Genomic DNA, 19,058 nt, shown 5'->3' on the forward strand with positions numbered 1-19,058 from the left:
TTCATCACAAGATAAAATAAACTTCCTTGCATCTTTGAAGAGAGTTGGCCAATAAAAACCTGATTGTAGAACCTTCTGCGCGGTTCTATCTCCGGCGTGATGTCCTCCATAAGCACTACCATGACATTTACTCAATATCTCTTGTTGTTCATATTCGGGAACACACCTTCGCAGAATACCATCCACTCCTTCTTTATATAAGTGTGGGTCATCCCAAAAATAATGCCTCAAGTCATAAAAGAATTTCCTCCTTTGCTGAGCTGAAAAGGTTGGAGGCAAGTACTTGGAAACAATAAAGTTAGCATAATCAGCATACCAAGGACTGTCTCGCGAGCTCACCTTTATTACAGTCAATTGTTCATTTGGAAAACTATCATTAACAGGAATAGGATCATAAGCAATATTTTCCAATCTAGACAAATTATCAGCAACAGGATTATCAGCACCCTTCCTATATACAATATGTAAATCAAATTCTTGCAACAGAAGTACCCATCTAATAAGCCTCGGTTTAGCATCTTTCTTTGTCATAAGATATCTAATTGCAGCATGATCAGTATGAATTGTAACTTTTGAATCAACAATATAGGATCTAAACTTATCACAAGCAAAGACTACAACTAATAATTCTTTTTCAGTAGTAGCATAATTTCTTTGAGCAGCATCAAGAGTTTTACTAGCATAATGAATAACATTCAGTTTTTTATCTACTCGCTGTCCAAGAACAAGCGCCTACAAAGAAAATCACTAGCATCACACATAATTTCAAATGGTAAGTTCCAATCAGGAGGTTCAACTATAGGGGCAGTTGTTAAGGCTTTCTTTAGAGTTTCAAAAGCTTCCTTACAATCATCATCAAAAACAAAAGGTACATCTTTTTGAAGAAGATTAGTAAGAGGCTTTGAAATCTTGGAGAAGTCTTTAATAAACCTCCTATAAAACCCAAGCATGACCAAGAACACTACGAATACCTTTAACATCCCTAGGATAGGGCATCTTCTCAATGGCTTCAACTTTAGCTCTATCAACTTCAATACCTCTCTCGGAAATTTTATGTCCCAATACAATTCCTTCATTAACCATAAAGTGGCATTTCTCCCAATTAAGAACAAGGTTAGTTTCTTCACATCTCCGCAAAACTTTATCAAGGTTTCGCAAGCAATTATCAAAAGAATTCCCATAGACGAGAAAAATCATCCATGAATACCTCTACAATACTCTCACAAAAGCCATGAAAAATAGCAGACATGCATCTTTGAAAAGTAGCAGGAGCATTACATAAACCAAAAGGCATACGCCTATAAGCATAAGTTCCATAAGGATAAGTGAAAGTGGTTTTCTCTTGATCTTTAGTTTTAACAGCAATTTGTGAAAACCCAGAATAACCATCAAGAAAGCAAAAATGAGTATTTTTAGATAACCTTTCTAACATTTGATCAATAAATGGTAAAGGGTAATGATCTTTCTTAGTAACCTTCTTAACTTTTCGATAATCAATGCACATTCTATACCCTACAACTACTCTTTGAGGGATGAGCTCATCATTATCATTAGGCACAACAGTCATTCCTCCTTTCTTAGGAACACAATGCACAGGACTAACCCATCTACTATCAGCAATAGGATATATAATACCAGCTTCAAAGAGTCTTAATACCTCATTTCTTACCACATCCTTCATCTTAGGAATTAGACGACGATGAGGTTCAACAACAGGCTTCGCATCATCTTCCATATTAATGGCGTGTTGGCAAATAGAGGGAGAAATCCCCTTCAAGTCATCAAGAGTGTAGTGATGGCGTGTATTTCACACGTTCGTTGGGCAACCCCAAGAGGAAGGTATGATGCGCACAGCAGCAAGTTTTCCCTCAGAAAGAAACCAAGGTTTATCGAACCAGGAGGAGCCAAGAAGCACGTTGAAGGTTGATGGCGGCGGGATGTAGTGCGGCGCAACACCGGAGATTCCGGCGCCAACGTGGAACCTGCACAACACAACCAAAGTACTTTGCCCCAACGAAACAAGTTGAGGTTGTCAATCTCACCGGCTTGCACGTAACAAAGGATTAACCGTATTGTGTGGAAGATGATTGTTTGCAGAGAAAACAAGTAAAAACAAGTATTGCAGACAGATTTGTATTTCGAGTATTAAAAGAATGGACCGGGGTCCACAGTTCACTAGAGGTGTCTCTCCCATAAGATAAAAGCATGTTGGGTGAACAAATTACGGTCGGGCAATTGACAAATAGAGAGGGCATAACAATGCACATACATGACATGATAAGTATAGTGAGATTTAATTGGGCATTACGACAAAGTACATAGACCGCCATCCAACCGCATCTATGCCTAAAAAGTCCACCTTCGGGTTATCATCCGAACCCCCTCCAGTATTAAGTTGCTAAACAACGGACAATTGCATTAAGTATGGTGCGTAATGTAATCAACAACTACATCCTCGGACATAGCGCCAATGTTTTATCCCTAGTGGCAACAAGCACAACACAACCTTAGGGGTTTCTGTCACTCCCCGAGTGTCAATGCGGGCATGAACCCACTATCGAGCATAAGTACTCCCTCTTGGAGTTAAAAGTAAAAACTTGGCCGCAGCCTCTACTAGAAACGGAGAGCATGCAAGATCATAAACAACACATGTATAATAACTTGATAATTAACATGACATGGTATTCTCTATCCATCGGATCCCGACAAACACAACATATAGAATTACGAGATAGATGATCTTGATCATGTTAGGCAGCTCACAAGATCCAACAATGAAGCACAATGAGGAGAAGACAACCATCTAGCTACCGCTATGGACCCATAGTCCAGGGGTGAACTACTCACTCATCACTCCGGAGGCGACCATGGCGGTGTAGAGTCCTCCGGGAGATGAATCCCCTCTCCCGGCAGGGTGCCGGAGGAGATCTCCAGAATCCCCCGAGATGGGATCGGCGGCGACGGCGTCTCAGTAAGGTTTTCCGTATCGTGGTTTTTCGCCTCAGGGGTTTCGCGACGGAGGCTTTAAGTAGGCGGAAGGGCAGAGTCGGGGGCCAGACGAGGGGCCCACGCTATAGGTCGGCGCGGCCAGGGCTTGGGCCGCGCCGCCCTATAGCTTGGCCACTTCGTGTGTTCTTCGGTCTTCTGGAAGCTCCGTGGAAAAATAGGGCCCTGGGTCTTCGTTTCGTCCAATTCCAAGAATATTTCGTTACTAGGATTTCTGAAACCAAAAACAGTAGAAAACAGGAACTGGCACTTCGGCATCTTGTTAATAGGTTAGTTCCAGAAAATGCACGAATATGACATAAAGTGTGCATAAAACATGTAGGTATCATCAATAATATGGCATAGAACATAAGAAATTATCGATACGTCGGAGACGTATCATGTAGCCAATAGCACCTCGGTGTTTCTTCAGTATTTCCAATAACCTTTCTTCTTCAAACTCTGAAAGCTTAGAACTAATAATAACAGGATATATTTTCTTATCATCAATATGAGCATATTTAAGATTATCAGGCAATGGTTTTAAATCAAAGACAGGATCTTCCTTTGGTGGTGGTGTTGTATCCAGATCTTCCACCGGTAAATCATGCTTAAGAATAGGTTGACGAAGGAAAATTTCATCAAGCTCATCTCTTTCTTCCCTAAAAACTTCACTCTCACTATTCTCCAAATGTTGCTGCAAAGGATTACTAGGAGCAAGAGCAATAGATGCACACTGTTCAACTTTAAAATAACTATTAGGCGAATCAATTTTATAAGGAGTTTTGGTAAATTTAGAGAAGTTAAACTCATAAGATTCACCAGCAAATTTAGTCAAAATATTCTCTTTCTTGCAATCTATAATAGCTCCACAAGTATTTAGAAAAGGTCTACCAAAAATGATAGGACAATATTTACTAGCAGCAGTAACCAAGTACCAAAAAGTCGACAGGATATTTAATCTTACCACATAAAACTTCCACATCTCGAACAATACCAATTGGAGAGATAGTTTCTCTATTAGCCAGCCGAATAACCACATCAATATCTTCAAGTTCACAAGAACCAATTTCGTGAATAAAGGAATAGCACTAATACTTGCACCAATATCACATAGACCATAATAACAATGGTCACCAATTCTAACAGATAGCATAGGAACACTAGCTTGCTTGGACTTATTAGGATGTGAAACAATATTAGAGGCATCTTCACAGAAAATAAAATGACCATCCTCCACATTTTCAGTCACAAGATCTTTAACAATTGCAACAAGCGAGGTTCAACTTTTATTTGTTCTTCAGGTTCTATAGGTTTCTTTTCACTTTTATGAACCGCACTATTTATAATAGAGTACTCCTTCATTTTAGCAGGGAAAGGAGTTTTTTCAATATAAGCTTCAGGAATAACATGATCAACAGTTTCAACTACAACACATTTATTTATAGATGAATCAAGTTTATCTTTATACGGTTCATGATACTTATCAAAGTTCTTCTTAGGCAATTCATAATGAGAAGCAAAAGCTTTATAAAGATTTGCAGCAACTTGAGAATCAAGACCATAAGTAGCACTCATATTACGAAATTTATCAGTATCCATAAAAGCTTCAATGCATTTATAATCATAATTTATACCCGATTCTCTATCCTTGTCGTTCTCCCATCCTTCAGTATTTTCTTGGATCCGATTAAGAAGGTCCCTTTTAAACTCTTCCTTGTTGCGTGTAAATGATCCAGAACAAGAAGTATCCAGCAATGTCTTGTCTTGAAAAGAAAGTCTTGCATAGAAATTATCAATAATAATATTACCAAGAAGCTCATGAATGGGGCATTTGAGCATTAAAGACTTCAATCTCCCCCACGCTTGGGCAATACTCTCTCCTTCATGAGGCCAAAAATTATATATGCGATTCCGATCTTTGTGAATTTCACTTGGAGGATAGAACTTAGAATAAAACAGGGGCACAGTATCATTCCATTCAAGAGAATCCCCATTATCCAGTAATTTATACCAATGCGCCGCTTTACCAGACAGCGATATAGAGAATAGTTTCTTCCTCACTTCATCCATAGCAATACCTGCACACTTGAATAAACCGCATAATTCATGTAAGAATAGTAAATGATCTCCAGGGTGGACAGTTCCATCCCTCGTATAACGGTTATCCACTACACGTTCAATAATCTTCATAGGTATTTTGTATGGTATTTCTTCCTTACCTGGCGCCTCATCCACTACCTTTGCAGTAGTAGTAGATTTCCCAAATAAACACCCAAGAGAAGATCTCTCCATAATGAATTATAGCAGCAGGCAGAAATAAAATCAGCACAAACAGTAGAGATTTCCCTTACCAATTCCACTTACCAATAGCGCTTCACTCCCCGGCAACGGCGCCAGAAAATAGTCTTGATGACCCACAAGTATAGGGGGTGTATCGTAGTATCTTCGATAAGTAAGAATGTCGATCCCAACGAGGAGCAGAAGGTGTTGACAAGCAGTTTCGATGAAGGATTCACTCGTAAATGCTCACAGACAAGTATTCAGGGGATTTTGATGTAACAGATGAATAAAGTACGAGTGAGTAAAGTGCGAGAGTAATAATTGCAGCGAGTGGCCCAATCCTTTTTAGCACAAAGGACAAGCCGGTTTGTTTACTTATAATGACCAAACGTTCTCGAGGACACACGGGATTTTAGTCTAGTGCTTTCGCTACATACGGCTAATTAATCTTCATTGTTTTGATAAGTGTTGTGTGGGTGAACCTATGCTAATGTACCGCCCTTCCTAGGACTAATACAAACTTGTGATTATACCCCTTGCAAGCATCCGCAACTACAAGAAAGTAATTAAGATAAATCTAACCACAGCCTTAAACTCTGAGATCCTGCTACCCCTCCTGCATCGATATACCAATGGGGGCTCGGGTTTCGTCACTCCGAGCAACCCCGCAATTGGCAAACGAGTACAAGATGCATTCCCCTAGGCCCATAAAGGTGAAGTGTCGTGTAGTCGACGTTCACACGACACCACTAGAAGAATAACACCACAACTTAAATATCATAACATTGAATATTACTCAACCATACTTCACTACTAACATTTAGACTTCACCCATGTCCTCAAGAACTAAACGAACTACTCACGAGACATCATATGGAACATGATCAGAGGTGATATGATGATGAATAACAATCTGAACATAAACCTTGGTTCAACGGTTTCACTCAATAGCATCAATAACAAGTAGAAATCAACACCGGGAGAGTTTCCCCTATCAAACAATCAAGATCAAACCCAAATTATTACAGCGGTGACGGCGTGCAGCGGTGGAGACGGCGGTGATGATGATGAAGATGATGATGATGGTGATGGAGATGATGTCCAGCTCGATGACGGTGACGATGGCGTCGATTTCCCCCTCCGGGAGGGAATTTCCCCGGCGGATCTCAGCCTGCCGGAGAGCTCTTTTCTCTCTGGTGTTCTCCGCCCCGCGGAGGCGGCTGTGGCTCTTCGCGATGTACCCCTGGAGCTTAGGTTTTCGGGACGAAGGCGTACGCGAAGAAAAGGAGGCGAGAGGGGGCTGTGGGCCCCCTCCTCACAGAGCGGCGCGGCCAGGCCTTGGGCCGCGCCGGCCTATGAGGTGGGCCCACCTCGGGTCCCCCTCGGCTCCCCCTTCTGGCTCCCTTCGTCATCTGGAAAAATAGGACTTTTCATATAATTTCCGTCAACTGTTGATCTTCCGAAATATTGCATTCTGACGGTGCTTTTTCCAGCAGAATCCTGGCTCCGGTGCGTGATCCTCCAATAATCATGAAACATGCAAAATAGATGAAATAACATAAGTATCATCTCCAAATATGAAATATATCAATGAATAACAGCAAATTATGATATAAAATAGTGATGCAAATTGGACGTATCAGCTACCCTCCTCTACGCTGCCATTACGCCTGTACCAGTCGCGTACGAGTTTTTGGCATGTGACTATCAATACCAGTCGCGTGTGTTTAGACGGGTGCACTACCAATGAGCACCCCCCATATAGTGTTTGCCCTACTAGTGGGTTTCTCCTCCCCAAGAATAAGCGGAACTACTCACTCATGGAGGTAATCAACATTATCATAATAATATGCATGGTACATGAATGGATTGATGAATATTTGTGCAATTCCACAATGAGATCTAGGGATTACAACAAGGATGGAGGTAAAGGGATGTATATGATGATGATGATGATGATGATGATGATGATGATGATGATGATGATGATGATGGTGGTGGTGGTGGTGGTGGTGGTGGTGGTGGTGATGATGATGATGAATATGATGCTAGAACCTCCAAGGATATCCGTAGTTGTCCGGATCGATGCCCTCTGCTAGTTCCCTCAACGGATCCCTCCTACAGGTCAGGCTTTCGCAACTTCTGGGGTTTCTGTGTGTTCATCTATGATCCGTTTGCAGGGATGAATATAATTTACGAGACGAATCCACCGACACTCGATACGGGCGGGTCCTCCCCGTATCATTGCTCGTTAAAGTCCCCGGTGCTTGATTCATTGATGGCTTTTCACCCAGACACATAAATAAATGTTCAGAACACTTATGCAGCTTCGTTTTGGTGATTTATCTTGAGAAATAATATCTCTAATAGGCGTTTCCGTACCTCCTTAAGATTTTGGTATCCTCACAAACCAAGCATGGAAAGGTGAGCACAAGCCCGATAAAATACGAAAATCTTAATCTAACTAGTGCAAAAACTATAAGGTAAAAATGCTGCAATATGGACTCATCATTTGGCTAGGTGAGTTTTGTTACCTTTTTATTGGTGTATTTATATAGTGTTCATTTATTTGATTGATTCATTGTTTATGCATAGAAATAGACTGCGATGATGAAATTATGGTACAACAATTGATGTAAGAGAAGGCCGAGGCTGTCGCCGAAAAAAAAAACTCATGCTCATCACCACTCTTCTTCGTCTACGAGCGAGGTTGCAACCTCATAACATTGAAGATTATAGGAAGGGGATAACAAAGACAAGGACCAACATCAGATGACGGGAGCCGAGATGCTTGATGACGACTATTTGAAGGACGGCCCAACACATGGGATAACACATTTCGAGGGCGCTTTGAGATAACAAGTAGTTGTTCATGAAAATTGTGCAAGGTGTGCGAGACTATGATGATTATTTAACTACAAGAGTGTAGTAGGTTATTTGATTACACTTTTGTTCAGAATTGCATGGCTGTTCTGCAGATACTCAGAATGACTATCTATGCATGGACGCGTCTGCATGCTTTGAAAGTGTGTACATGTTTTCAGCGGCGCTGGTGGCAGTTTGTACGCAACTCTATCTGAGGGAAGGAAATGAAGAAGATGCAACTCAGATATTAACACAAAATATGGCGAGGGGATTTTCGGTATGCTTGAAATCATCGACTGCATGCACTGTGGTTGGAAGAATTTTCTATTCGATTGGTAGGGCATGTTTAAGGTCATACTTGAGAATGCGGTGTGGTACTTGAAGTTGTGATACATTATGACATATGGGTTTTGCATGATTTCTTTGGCATGCTTTCTTTGGCATGGTTGGATCTCATAGTGCCGTCAACATGATATAGCGCTCTCAGGCGGAAGAGGAACGATGTCAAGCGGGCATTTGACATGCTCCAAGGTCGTTTCGCTATTTTCAGGTACCCCCTCTTACCTGCTATACTTTTCAAATATCGGAGGTGATGAATGTGTGTGTGATCATGCACAACATGATCATCAAGTCAGCATAGTGCTCATGTGGCTGATGATCAGGCATTTGAGCACCAGGGGCCTCTTGCCCAAATTGATCACGAGGTGTCAATTGAGCTTGGAGCTTTTAACGCCATGCATCAAGGAATCCGTGAAGAAATATTCATCCCCAACTAGAAAAATGACCTCGTATGTGTAGCATTTTTGGGCAAGGAAAAGAAACGCTCCCTGATGTGTGTCTTGATCTATTGAAATACTTGTGTGAACTATTTTAGAATTTAATTTATTGGCTTGAATTATTGTAATAACACTATTTATTTGTTTTAGTTATGCAATATAATGGTTGTATTATAGTCTTTACTTGTGTTTTAAATTATCTTCAATATGAAGAACATATTGGGGGGATTATACTTTAGGGGACAATGGTAAGGGTTGTCGGCCCCAAATCTGCGGTAGTGGCCCCAAAGCGCTTGACTGGCCCAATTGCCGGACACCTTTTGTAGTGGTGGTGGGGGATGCTGTAAGACGTATATTTATTTAAATGTTAAAATTTGCAAAATTTGACCAAAAAGATGAAGATAAATTTATAGCATCTATAATATTTAATAAGCATGCCATCAAACTATATTTAATGGTCGATCTATTGATAGGAATTTTGTATAATAGAAGATCATATTTTATCTATATATAAGCTTGGTCAAATATAGAGGGCCTTACTTTTGAATACATTCATGTGACTTATATTTTGAAACATATGGAGTACTACAAATGTAGAAAGCATCTGCAACATTTTCTCTTTCATTCAATCATGCGGTGACAACACTTGTGTATTGTTTTTTTTTTTGAGGTGTTGCTTTGGAGAATCTTATTTGTAGTCCGGGTGTTGTCTTTGGTGGCAATTAGAAGGCTATTGTTGCGGGTGGTTCAACACCGCGAGCAATTCTTGGTTTTCTTTTTCTTTTTTTTCTTAGTTGTTTATCCTTGATGTCATTGGACTGGTGCTAGGTGTATGATATCTTCGTGATATCAATATATATATTTTATCGAAAAAAAAACACTACGGCTAAAGCCAGCCTGAAACTCTATACCGTTAGAGCACGAAAACTCGTTTTTCAAGGCAACTGTATGTGCAGGAGTGCTATCTACCACAGATTATGGTTTATGATTGGTGAGATTATACCTGTCCCCTTTTTAACAAAACGGAAACATAATTAAAACAAATTTAAACAGTTAGAAAATGTTTCAGAAGTTTGATAAACACGTGAGCAACATATGTGAAACTTTGTGAAACATACTTTCAATAGTAAATAATATTTCACAAGTTTTAGACATGTTTCATAAATTTCACATAAATTTCACAAATTTTTAGAAACTAAATCAACATATGGGTGATGTCAGCGTGATGGCATCGCTGATGCATCTACGGGAGCCGGTAAAATCGTTGGCGTTCCGTTAGAGTGTCTCTGCCTCCTTATTCATTGGAATGGAGGGAGTAATTAGGAGCTAGAGTAGGACATACAACTGTGCAGTGTGTACTGCACTTACAGTAGATGGAAGCTTCACTAATATGGACAGGCAACTGCGCAGCCGGAAATCCTCTAGGCATGATATCGTTTTTGTCCATTAATAGTCTCTACTGTACGTTCGTGGGATGCTTCTCTCTCTCATTCACACGGACGTGTATGTATAGCTTAGGGCATCTCCAACCGCGCGACCCAAACGGACGCGCTGGGCCGTCCGTTTTGGGCCGTTTGCGTGGCCGAACGGACACCCGGACAGCGGCCCGCGTCCGCGTGTCCGTTTGGGTCGCACGCTGCGCCCAACGCGCGGACGCAGCGCATTGGTAATAAAATAAAACAGAAATGAAAATAAAAAAGGAAAAGAACAAAACATAAATTTAAACTAGTTGGTCATTAAACTTAGCCCTATTTTGGGCAAATTTTACACAAAAGAAAGCCATATATGGCTTTAAACTAAAAAAAAGCAAACCCTAGCCAGGGTTTGCGAGCACGCGGTGGCCGCCGGCAGTACTACCCCCAGTAGTACTCGTCATCGTCGGCGTCGATGACGACGACGCCGCCCGGCGGCGACGCGCTGTTCCGGCTCGACACGCCGGAGGGCATCGTGCTCCACCTCGAACCACAAGTCCCAGTTGGGACTTGCGTCGCCGTACGCGGGGTCCTGCCGGAGGTCCGCCGGCAGCTGAGCGCGGCGCCTCCGGATCTCGGCGTAGCGGGCGCGGCCCGACGCCGGGATGGGCGGCACCGGAACCCGATCCGGGCTCGGGTGCCAGCCGTGGGGAGGTGCACGTCCCCCACGGCATTGGGACGCCGGCGTCCCGGAACATCCGCGCCACCGCTACGGTGACGTAGATCCGGTCGCGTCTGGGCGTCGCCGGCGGCCCCATGGCGAACGGCGCCGGCGCGACTGGCCGGCTGCTGCCGGCCTCGTGGTCGTTGGCGGATGGCGAGAACTCGCGCTTCGGGGCCATGGCGGCGCGGAAGCTTCGAGCTCGCGCGTGCGGCCGGAGTGGAAAGTGGGGACCGGATAGGGACGGTCCCTTCCCCGATCCACATTTAATAGGACTGGGGCACCCGACAGGTGGGCCAGCCACGCGGACAGGGCGGACACGCGAGGACGCCGCGTGCCATCCGCGGCCACGCAAACCCGGCCCAGATTTGGGCCGGGTTTGCGTCGATACGGACGCCGCGGCCGTCCGCTTTTGCGGTGCGTCCCCGCGTTGGGCCGGGTTTTTGTCCGGCTGGACCCATCCGGACGCGCGGGCGCGGGATGGGTCGCCCCGTTGGAGATGCCCTTAGCTGCTAGCTGAACCTTCCGAAGAAAACACCGAAATCTCTCCTCAATTATTTGCCTGCCTCCAGCTACCCAACTTCCAGCGGGGACGACGCATTTTGGACACCGAAAATATCCGCGCGTGTCTGTTTGTGTCGGTTTAAATGATCGAGATTGACCGCGCGTCCGTCTGCAGGGGTGACTCCAGCGGTACGACGCATTTTATTTTCGATTTTCCATTTTTTGAACATAAAAGCATAATTTACATAAAACAAACGAAAATAAAAGCCCTAACGCATGCGCCTACTAGTTCTCGTCATCGCTGTCGATAACGACGAGCTCCGGTACCTCCCACAGCCAGTTCATAAGCGCTGGAACATACGCCGGTGCCGCGGGCGCTGGTGGAGCTGCAGCAGCCCAAGCTGGCGGTGGAGGTTGAGCAGCCCAGGCCGGTGGTGGAGGTTGAGTAGCCCACTCCGGTGGTGGTGGTGGCGCAGCCGACGCCGGTGGTGGAGGTGGAAGCCCCCACGGGTTGTACGGTGGAGGTGGAGGCGGCGGTTGCACCGGTTGTGTGGTCGAGTCCTCGAGCGCTCGTCGTATGGCCTCTTTCTCTGTGAGGCCCGGCGACATGATGCCGGTGGCGTACCGGGACATCGGCGGCTACACCAGTCGGTCGACCTCCGAGACGAGGACGCCGAGCCTCACGATCTCGTCGTCTGTCATCTCCTCCGGGTACTAGAACTTCCGGCCCTCCCCCATGGCCAACTGCCATTCCTGGAAAATGCAGGAGACGTAGTCATCGTTGTCGTCCTTGGACTCCTCGTTCTGGTAGGCTAGCACCTTGCTGTACTCGTCGTTGTCGTCCTATGTAGGCGCCGGCGGCTGCCGTGTTCGACGACGAGGCGCCGGTGGATGGTCGAAGGGAAAAACCCTGTCGCCGAGGAAGCCTGCCCTCCTCCTCGGATCCTTCTCGGTCTCGCGCCAAGTGCGCCACATGTCGGAGTCGATGACGTACGCGGGATCGGCGCGGAGGTCCAGCGGCAGGTACTGTCACCTGCGCCGGATCTCGGAGCTCCTATATGGCTCGTGCGCAGACACGGGCGGGACGGGCGCCCGGAGGTAGCTGAGCCGCCAAGCACGTGCACGTCCCCCCCCCCCCAGTCGTCGCACGGCGTCCAGTTCCCGTGCATGAGCCGCGCCACGTGGACGGGCATCAGCGCCATGTGCGGCCGCTCCGCCTTCTTGGTGCCGCTGCCGGACGCCTCGAAGTCGTTCTTCTTCTTCCCCATGGTGTTGCGGCGGCGCGCGGCAGTAGTGGGAGTGGAGGTGTACGTGATATGGGCGATGCCAGGAACGATGCCGGTCGACTTTTAAGGCCGACCGCGTGAGGGAAACGATGCCATTGAAGGCGGCGCAGAAGCCCAGCCGCCGCCCGCCAGTGCGCGCGCAGAAGAGGCCGCTGCGACATTGATGGCGAAGGCAGCGGCGCAAATGCGGAAGCGCTGACAGCGGAAGCGATGGCCGCGAAAACGATGTCCTCGATACAGGCTCGCTGATAGGCGGGCTCGGTGAAAAAACGAGCGGTCACTTCGGTCGTCCGCCAGTGTCCGCGCAAATCTGATATATTTTTGGGCCGCGTTTTCGTCGCCGCGGACGGTCCGATCACTATGCGTCGTCTCGCTAAAGCAGGTACCAAACGCATTTTTGGCTCACGCTAACGCAAACGGATGCCCTTAGTCGACCGAGGGCTAGTGTCTTGCCGTGTCTCAAACACGTTAGCTGTTGCAATACCTCAGTAGAGCAGCCAGCAGGGTGCAGGTTTCACTGAGAGTGAGTGAGAGAAACCATTCAACTTGGCTAGCTTCTTCGGTGCCGTCTCTCTCACTCGAGCCGCTAGCATCTTTGGGACTTGGAAGCAGGACCCCGTAACTCCGGCGTCCAGGCTTATTTATACGCCCTGTCTCTTCTCCTCTTGCTTCCCACACTACAGTTTCAGTATTGTGTGACTTGCTGCTTAGCTAGCTAGTGCAGTGGAGTGGAGATGGACGGCGCCAAGCCTCAGCAGCAGCAGGAGGAGCAAGAGCGCAAGGCCAGTATGGAGACGAAGACGGTGGAGGTCTTCTCCTCCAAGGAAGAGGCCGACTCGTCGTCGCCGGAGGACGCCGGCGAGCCCGTCCAGAACCACCACCGCGGATGGAAGGCTATGCCATACGTCATAGGTGAGTATAGTTACCAACTTACCATCCCAGCTCTACCTCCTGCCTCTCTTTGCTCTATCTTGCATTGCCATGTGAATTATTCTATTCCTAAATAAGACATATGTGATCATCTCTTCCGGCCGCCCTCTGCATGTCCAGTGAAGACCAATGCACACGACCCAAATCAATTAGCACCATGCATCAGAAGCAGTAGTGTGCGTAGCAATATCCATCATGAATGTTCAATTCTGCTTCGAATTGCTATCGTTTTTCTCCAACTGAATCTCATGTCAGCAACCTGTACATGTGGCCGATCAGAAGAAACGGAAAAGCAGCACTTAAAGCAAAGTAGAACGATGATGACAATAATTCAGTTATGCATGCCATGCCATGACATGACATGTCCCCAAAGGTCTTGCTTCACTGTGACGACGAGTAGTAGCCCACAAATCTATTCAAATCAGCAGGACATGTGTGTGCGTGACAATTCAAAACAAAAAAGAAAACAGGCCATGTGTCTGTGGCTTGCATCCATGTCCAGAAAAGCAGCTACGTAGCCATGCCATGTACACCTTACCTCGTTATCGTTTTTGACCACCACTCCACTAATGCAGTTATCCTTCTCCTTTTCTTCTTTATTTGAAAGGAGGGAGCACCCTTTTGTTATACATACAAATACAGATCCCTGGGGTCCATAATTCTTGTCACAGGTTTGAATGTATCTATGCACAAGATGTGTCTATAGATAAATCTAAGTCAGTGACAAAAAATTATGAAATGGAGGAAGTACACGATAATAAACTACACGTAACTAATTCATAGTTCGCTGAATGGAATGCGCGCGGTTAATTTATCTACAAGTGTAGAGACCGGGAGAGCTGCTCTTCCATTATTCAGAAAATATCTACAAGGAGAGTTGCACGCCTAGGACAACTCACTACCACCAACAATTTTGGTTTCCTAGTCAGTACCTTGCGCAACGTCTTTTGTTTTCTTTACGTGGTGGTCTAACCTCCTTTACAAAAAAATACTTTGTGGTTGCCACTTACAATTTTGATCTTCTTTTGCGGCTCCATGCCTGTTTTTTTCTATATTATACTTCATCGGTCCTAAAATAGAGGATATCTTAGATTCTGCATGTTTCTGGCAAGCAAGTTTGACAGTTAAACTTTGTATTAAACAGCAACCAGGAAAGTATGTACTCTGAAAATACTTTTCACGAAAAATCTAATGGTATATTTTTATCTAACAAATTTAGTAGTTCCGTAATTAGTGGACAAGTATATGGAAGTTCGATCTTATCAGAAGTAGTAATAGTGTGCACTCAAAGCGAATTATATATGTCCACCATAAGCTAGTGATTTATTGGTAATAGTTTTTAATTTAAAATAATATTACTTTAAATGCCTTTCTAAAAAAAATCGAGATGTAGTGGCTACAGTTTATTGTGTTTTTTGTTTAGATGGTTGATTCGTGTTGGCAGTTTAAGTAACCATTGAGTTGTAAAGTATGATAGTACTATAAACTTTGCACTTAAATTAAGGTTGTGTGCATCTTTCCATGTAGATGATGTGGCTGAGCTCCCATTTATCGTGCAAGTAACTTCACAGGAACTTAGGGTCTAACTAAGCAAACTTAGGGCCGGTCTAATTAATAAGGAGAGAGAATGATATAGTAACATAGCTAGTTAGTGTAACATCACACTTTTCAAGATACAATGAGTCTACAAACTAATTAATGGAGCCATCTATGACACTATACCTTGATGTTACTATGCACTATAAAAGTACTCCCTCCTTTTCAATTTAGGATGCATATTAGTTTTGGTCAAATTCAAACTTCATAAAGTTTATTTAACTATGTATATAAATTTATAAAATTTTATATTACCAAATGTATAAAATATGAAAATATTTTTCATGATGGTTCTAAAAATATTGAATTAATGTTGTAGATGTTGATCAAATTTTCTATACATTTGTTTGAAGTTTACAAAGTTTAACTTTGACCAAAACTAATATACATACATCCTAATATGGGAAGGAGAGAGTAGTAACATAACCTAGTTATGTGCATGAAGTTACTATGCACTATGATCAGCCTAAGCGAGTCTTCAAACAATGCAGCAATTCCAAACCTCTGCGGTCAACGTCAGTAGCATATGTACTTTCGGTCATTATTTTTGTTATCTTAGCTTTATTGTTTTTCATCTGTCAAAGAATAAAGTGTGCCCAATCTTGGCAAATGGTTACTGAATTAAACGAACTACTGCTAATTTCCGGATTTTGTTTCGGTGTCTAGCTAGTGTTACAACAAGTTGAACTGAAATGACTACTAGTAACAATGAAATCAATTTGTTGGTGTAGGGAACGAGACGTTCGAGAAACTTGGGACGATGGGGACTATCTCCAACATGTTGGTATACCTGACGACGGTGTACCACCTGCAGAGCGTGAGCGCCGCCATCATGCTCAACGTCTTCTCGGGCACAAGCAACCTGGCCACCCTCGCTGGCGCCTTCGTCAGCGACACCTACCTCGGACGCTACACCACCCTCGCCGCCGCCACCATCTCCTCCTTCATCGGCATGGTCATCCTCACCCTGACCGCCGCCCTCCACTCACTCCACCCTCCCAGCTGCAACCCAAAAGCAGGTGAGCAATGCCAGGGGCCCTCGGGCGGTCAGCTGGCAGCGCTCCTTACCTCCTTCTTCTTCCTCGTCGTTGGCGCCGGCGGCATCCGGCCATGTAACTTGGCCTTCGGCGCCGACCAGTTTGACCCGCGCACCGCCGATGGCCGTCGCGGCATCGCCAGCTTCTTCAACTGGTACTACTTTACGTTCACCGTGGCCATGATGCTCTCCGCCACTGTCATCATCTACCTCCAGAGCAATGTCAACTGGGCTCTCGGCCTGGCCGTGCCTGCTGCGCTCATGGGTGCCTCCTGCGCCGTCTTCTTCATGGGCACGCGCCTCTATGTCCGCGTTCGCCCCGAGGGCAGCCCCTTCACCAGCTTCGCCCAGGTCCTCGTCGCCGCTGCCCGCAAGCGCCACCTCCCGTTACCCGACACGACCACGCAGCTGTTCGATCCTCCGCACCGGAGCAAGCTCGTCGCCAAGCTGGCCTATACGGACCAGTTCACATGCCTCGACAAGGCGGCAGTGCTAGCCCCCAAGGACGCGCCCCACGCCGACGGGAAGACGTCGGCGGACCCATGGCGGTTGTGCACGGTGCAGCAGGTTGAGGAGGTGAAGTGTCTGGCGCGCATCATCCCGGTGTGGTCGTCGGGAATCGTGTACTTCTTGGTGCTCACCCAGCTCAGCACCTACACCGTGCTCCAGGCGGCGCAGACAGACCGACGCCTCGGCAACTCCGGCTTCCAGATCCCGCAGGGCTCCTTCATTGTCTTCAACATGCTCACCCTCACGCTCTGGATCCCGGTGTACGACAGGGTGCTGGTGCCGGCGCTCCGGCGTGTCACCGGGCGCGAGGGCGGGATCAGCTTGCTCCACCGCATCGGTGTCGGGCTCGTGCTCTCCGTCGTCACCATGGCGGTAGCCGCGGCGGTGGAGCACGAACGGCGACGGAGATCGGCGCCGATGTCGTGCTTCTGGCTGGTGCCACAGCAGGTGGTGGCGGGCTTCGCAGAGGCGTTCGCAAGCATCGGGCAGACCGAGTTCTACTACCGGCAGTTCCCGGAGAACATGCGGAGCGTCGCCGGGGCGCTCTACTTCCTGGGGTTCGCGGTCGCCAGCTACGCGAGCGGGTTAATGGTGACGGTGGTGCACCGGACCACGAGCTGGCTGGCGCAGGACCTGGACGAGGGGAGGGTGGACCTGTTCTACCTTATGACCGGTGCCATGGCAGCGGTAAACCTGGTGTACTTTGTGGCGTGCGCGCGGTGGTACAGGTTCAAGAAGTCAGATGACGACGCCGCCGGCGCCGGAGACACTGATCTCCACGAGAAGGCTTCTGCGAATTCGGCGCCGGTCTAGTTTAGGTTTGGCCCTGCCGTCATGTGTTTCAGCTGTAGACTCTGGCCCCGTGATGGCTTTATATATAAAATTGGGCCATGGGCCTTATGTTAAAAAAAAAAACTGGTGATCGATTACTCCATGGATGAATATGATAAGGGACTGGTATATGACATGCATATATATATTTTTAGAACAAAGACCTCAAAGCTCAGCTTACATTGAAAGCTTTATAGCGTCTTCTTAGAGCATCTCCCCTCGCGCTTTCCCAAATTGTTCCCCAAAGGAATTTGGAGCGCGTCGGATAAAAAAGCGTTCCCAGCCACGTCCCTCAAAGCCTCTTTTTGCTCGGCGCGTTCCGATACGGTGTTCGGCGTCCCGAGCCCGTCCCCGCCCCACAGGGACGCTCCGGGCACGCCGGACACAACGAAAAGTGAGGCGGGTAGTGGCGGGACCGATGCGTCAGCGGCACATTCAAGTTTCGACCTAACCGTCGCCTACCTCGCAACGGAAGTTATTCGCGCGCAGTGACACACGACCAAAGCGTAGCTGCTTTGCTTAATGGCGATGGAGGGGCAGTCGAGACGTCTCGTCCGTGCTGCGCAGCCTCCACGCATCGCCGGCGTTCGCATCCCACCGCGCGTTCCCAAGCTTTCTTCCCGCCGCTTCTGGCCTCTTCCCGCGCTTTCTTCCCGACGCCGGTGTCTATAACCCCCCTCCCCCCCCTCGCTCAATGGCAGCCACCACAACCGCCGGCACCTCTTTCTCCGCCACAAGCACAACCCCCGTCGCTCGAACACCACTGCACAATGATGAACCGCCCCGGCGCCGGCCAGTTCCCTCCACCGCCGTCTCCTCCACCACCACCGGATTCGCGGTTTGGCATCGACGCCGCCGCCCAGGAAGGGTCGCGGCGGCGGCAGGAGGCAATCGAGCAGCGGGCCCGTGAGTAGCGTGAGGAGGCAGTGGCAGCAGCGGGAGACCCCGCAGCTGAGGAGAACGCGGCGTGGGGAGAGGAGGCGCTGGCGGACACCATTGCGGCATTCGACGATGCCACGACGGAAGAGGCGCGACGGCGATGGAGGAGATGGCCCAGCGGTTGGGCGACGAGAGGCGCAGTACCGTGAACGGCGGGAGGCGATCGAGCGGCGGCGGCGGGAGGCGATGGAGCGTCAGCAGCAGCAGGCGGCGGAGGAGCGTTAGCAGCGGGAGGCGGCGGAGGAGCGTTAGCAGCGGGAGGCGACGCTGGCGGCAACGGAGGTGGCCTGGGGGGCGCGGACGGATGCGTTGGCAGCGGAGGCCGACACGTTGGCGGCGCAAATGGAGGGGGAGGAGGACGAGGCGGAGGAGGACGACGATGAC

General features: G+C 47.3%; 1 protein-coding gene across 2 annotated transcripts; it reads left to right on the top strand.

Annotated features, from left to right (window-relative positions):
• The first annotated feature begins 13,519 nt into the window (after positions 1-13,519).
• Positions 13,520-17,863, top strand: LOC124695139 (protein NRT1/ PTR FAMILY 2.11-like). 2 transcript variants are annotated; one of them, XM_047228028.1, is made up of 3 exons: positions 13,520-13,635; positions 13,684-13,744; positions 16,090-17,863. In XM_047228028.1, the coding sequence occupies exons 1-3, from the start codon at positions 13,567-13,569 to the stop codon at positions 17,715-17,717; spliced, it is 1,758 nt and encodes a 585-aa protein (XP_047083984.1). In that variant the 5' UTR covers positions 13,520-13,566; the 3' UTR covers positions 17,718-17,863. The 2 variants fall into 2 exon arrangements, with proteins under 2 accessions (XP_047083984.1, XP_047083983.1); XM_047228027.1 differs by having other exon boundaries at positions 13,520-13,744.
• Positions 17,864-19,058: the final 1,195 nt, after the last annotated feature.

The sequence above is a fragment of the Lolium rigidum genome, chromosome 3, assembly GCF_022539505.1.
Source record: "Lolium rigidum isolate FL_2022 chromosome 3, APGP_CSIRO_Lrig_0.1, whole genome shotgun sequence".
NCBI lineage: Eukaryota > Viridiplantae > Streptophyta > Magnoliopsida > Poales > Poaceae > Lolium > Lolium rigidum.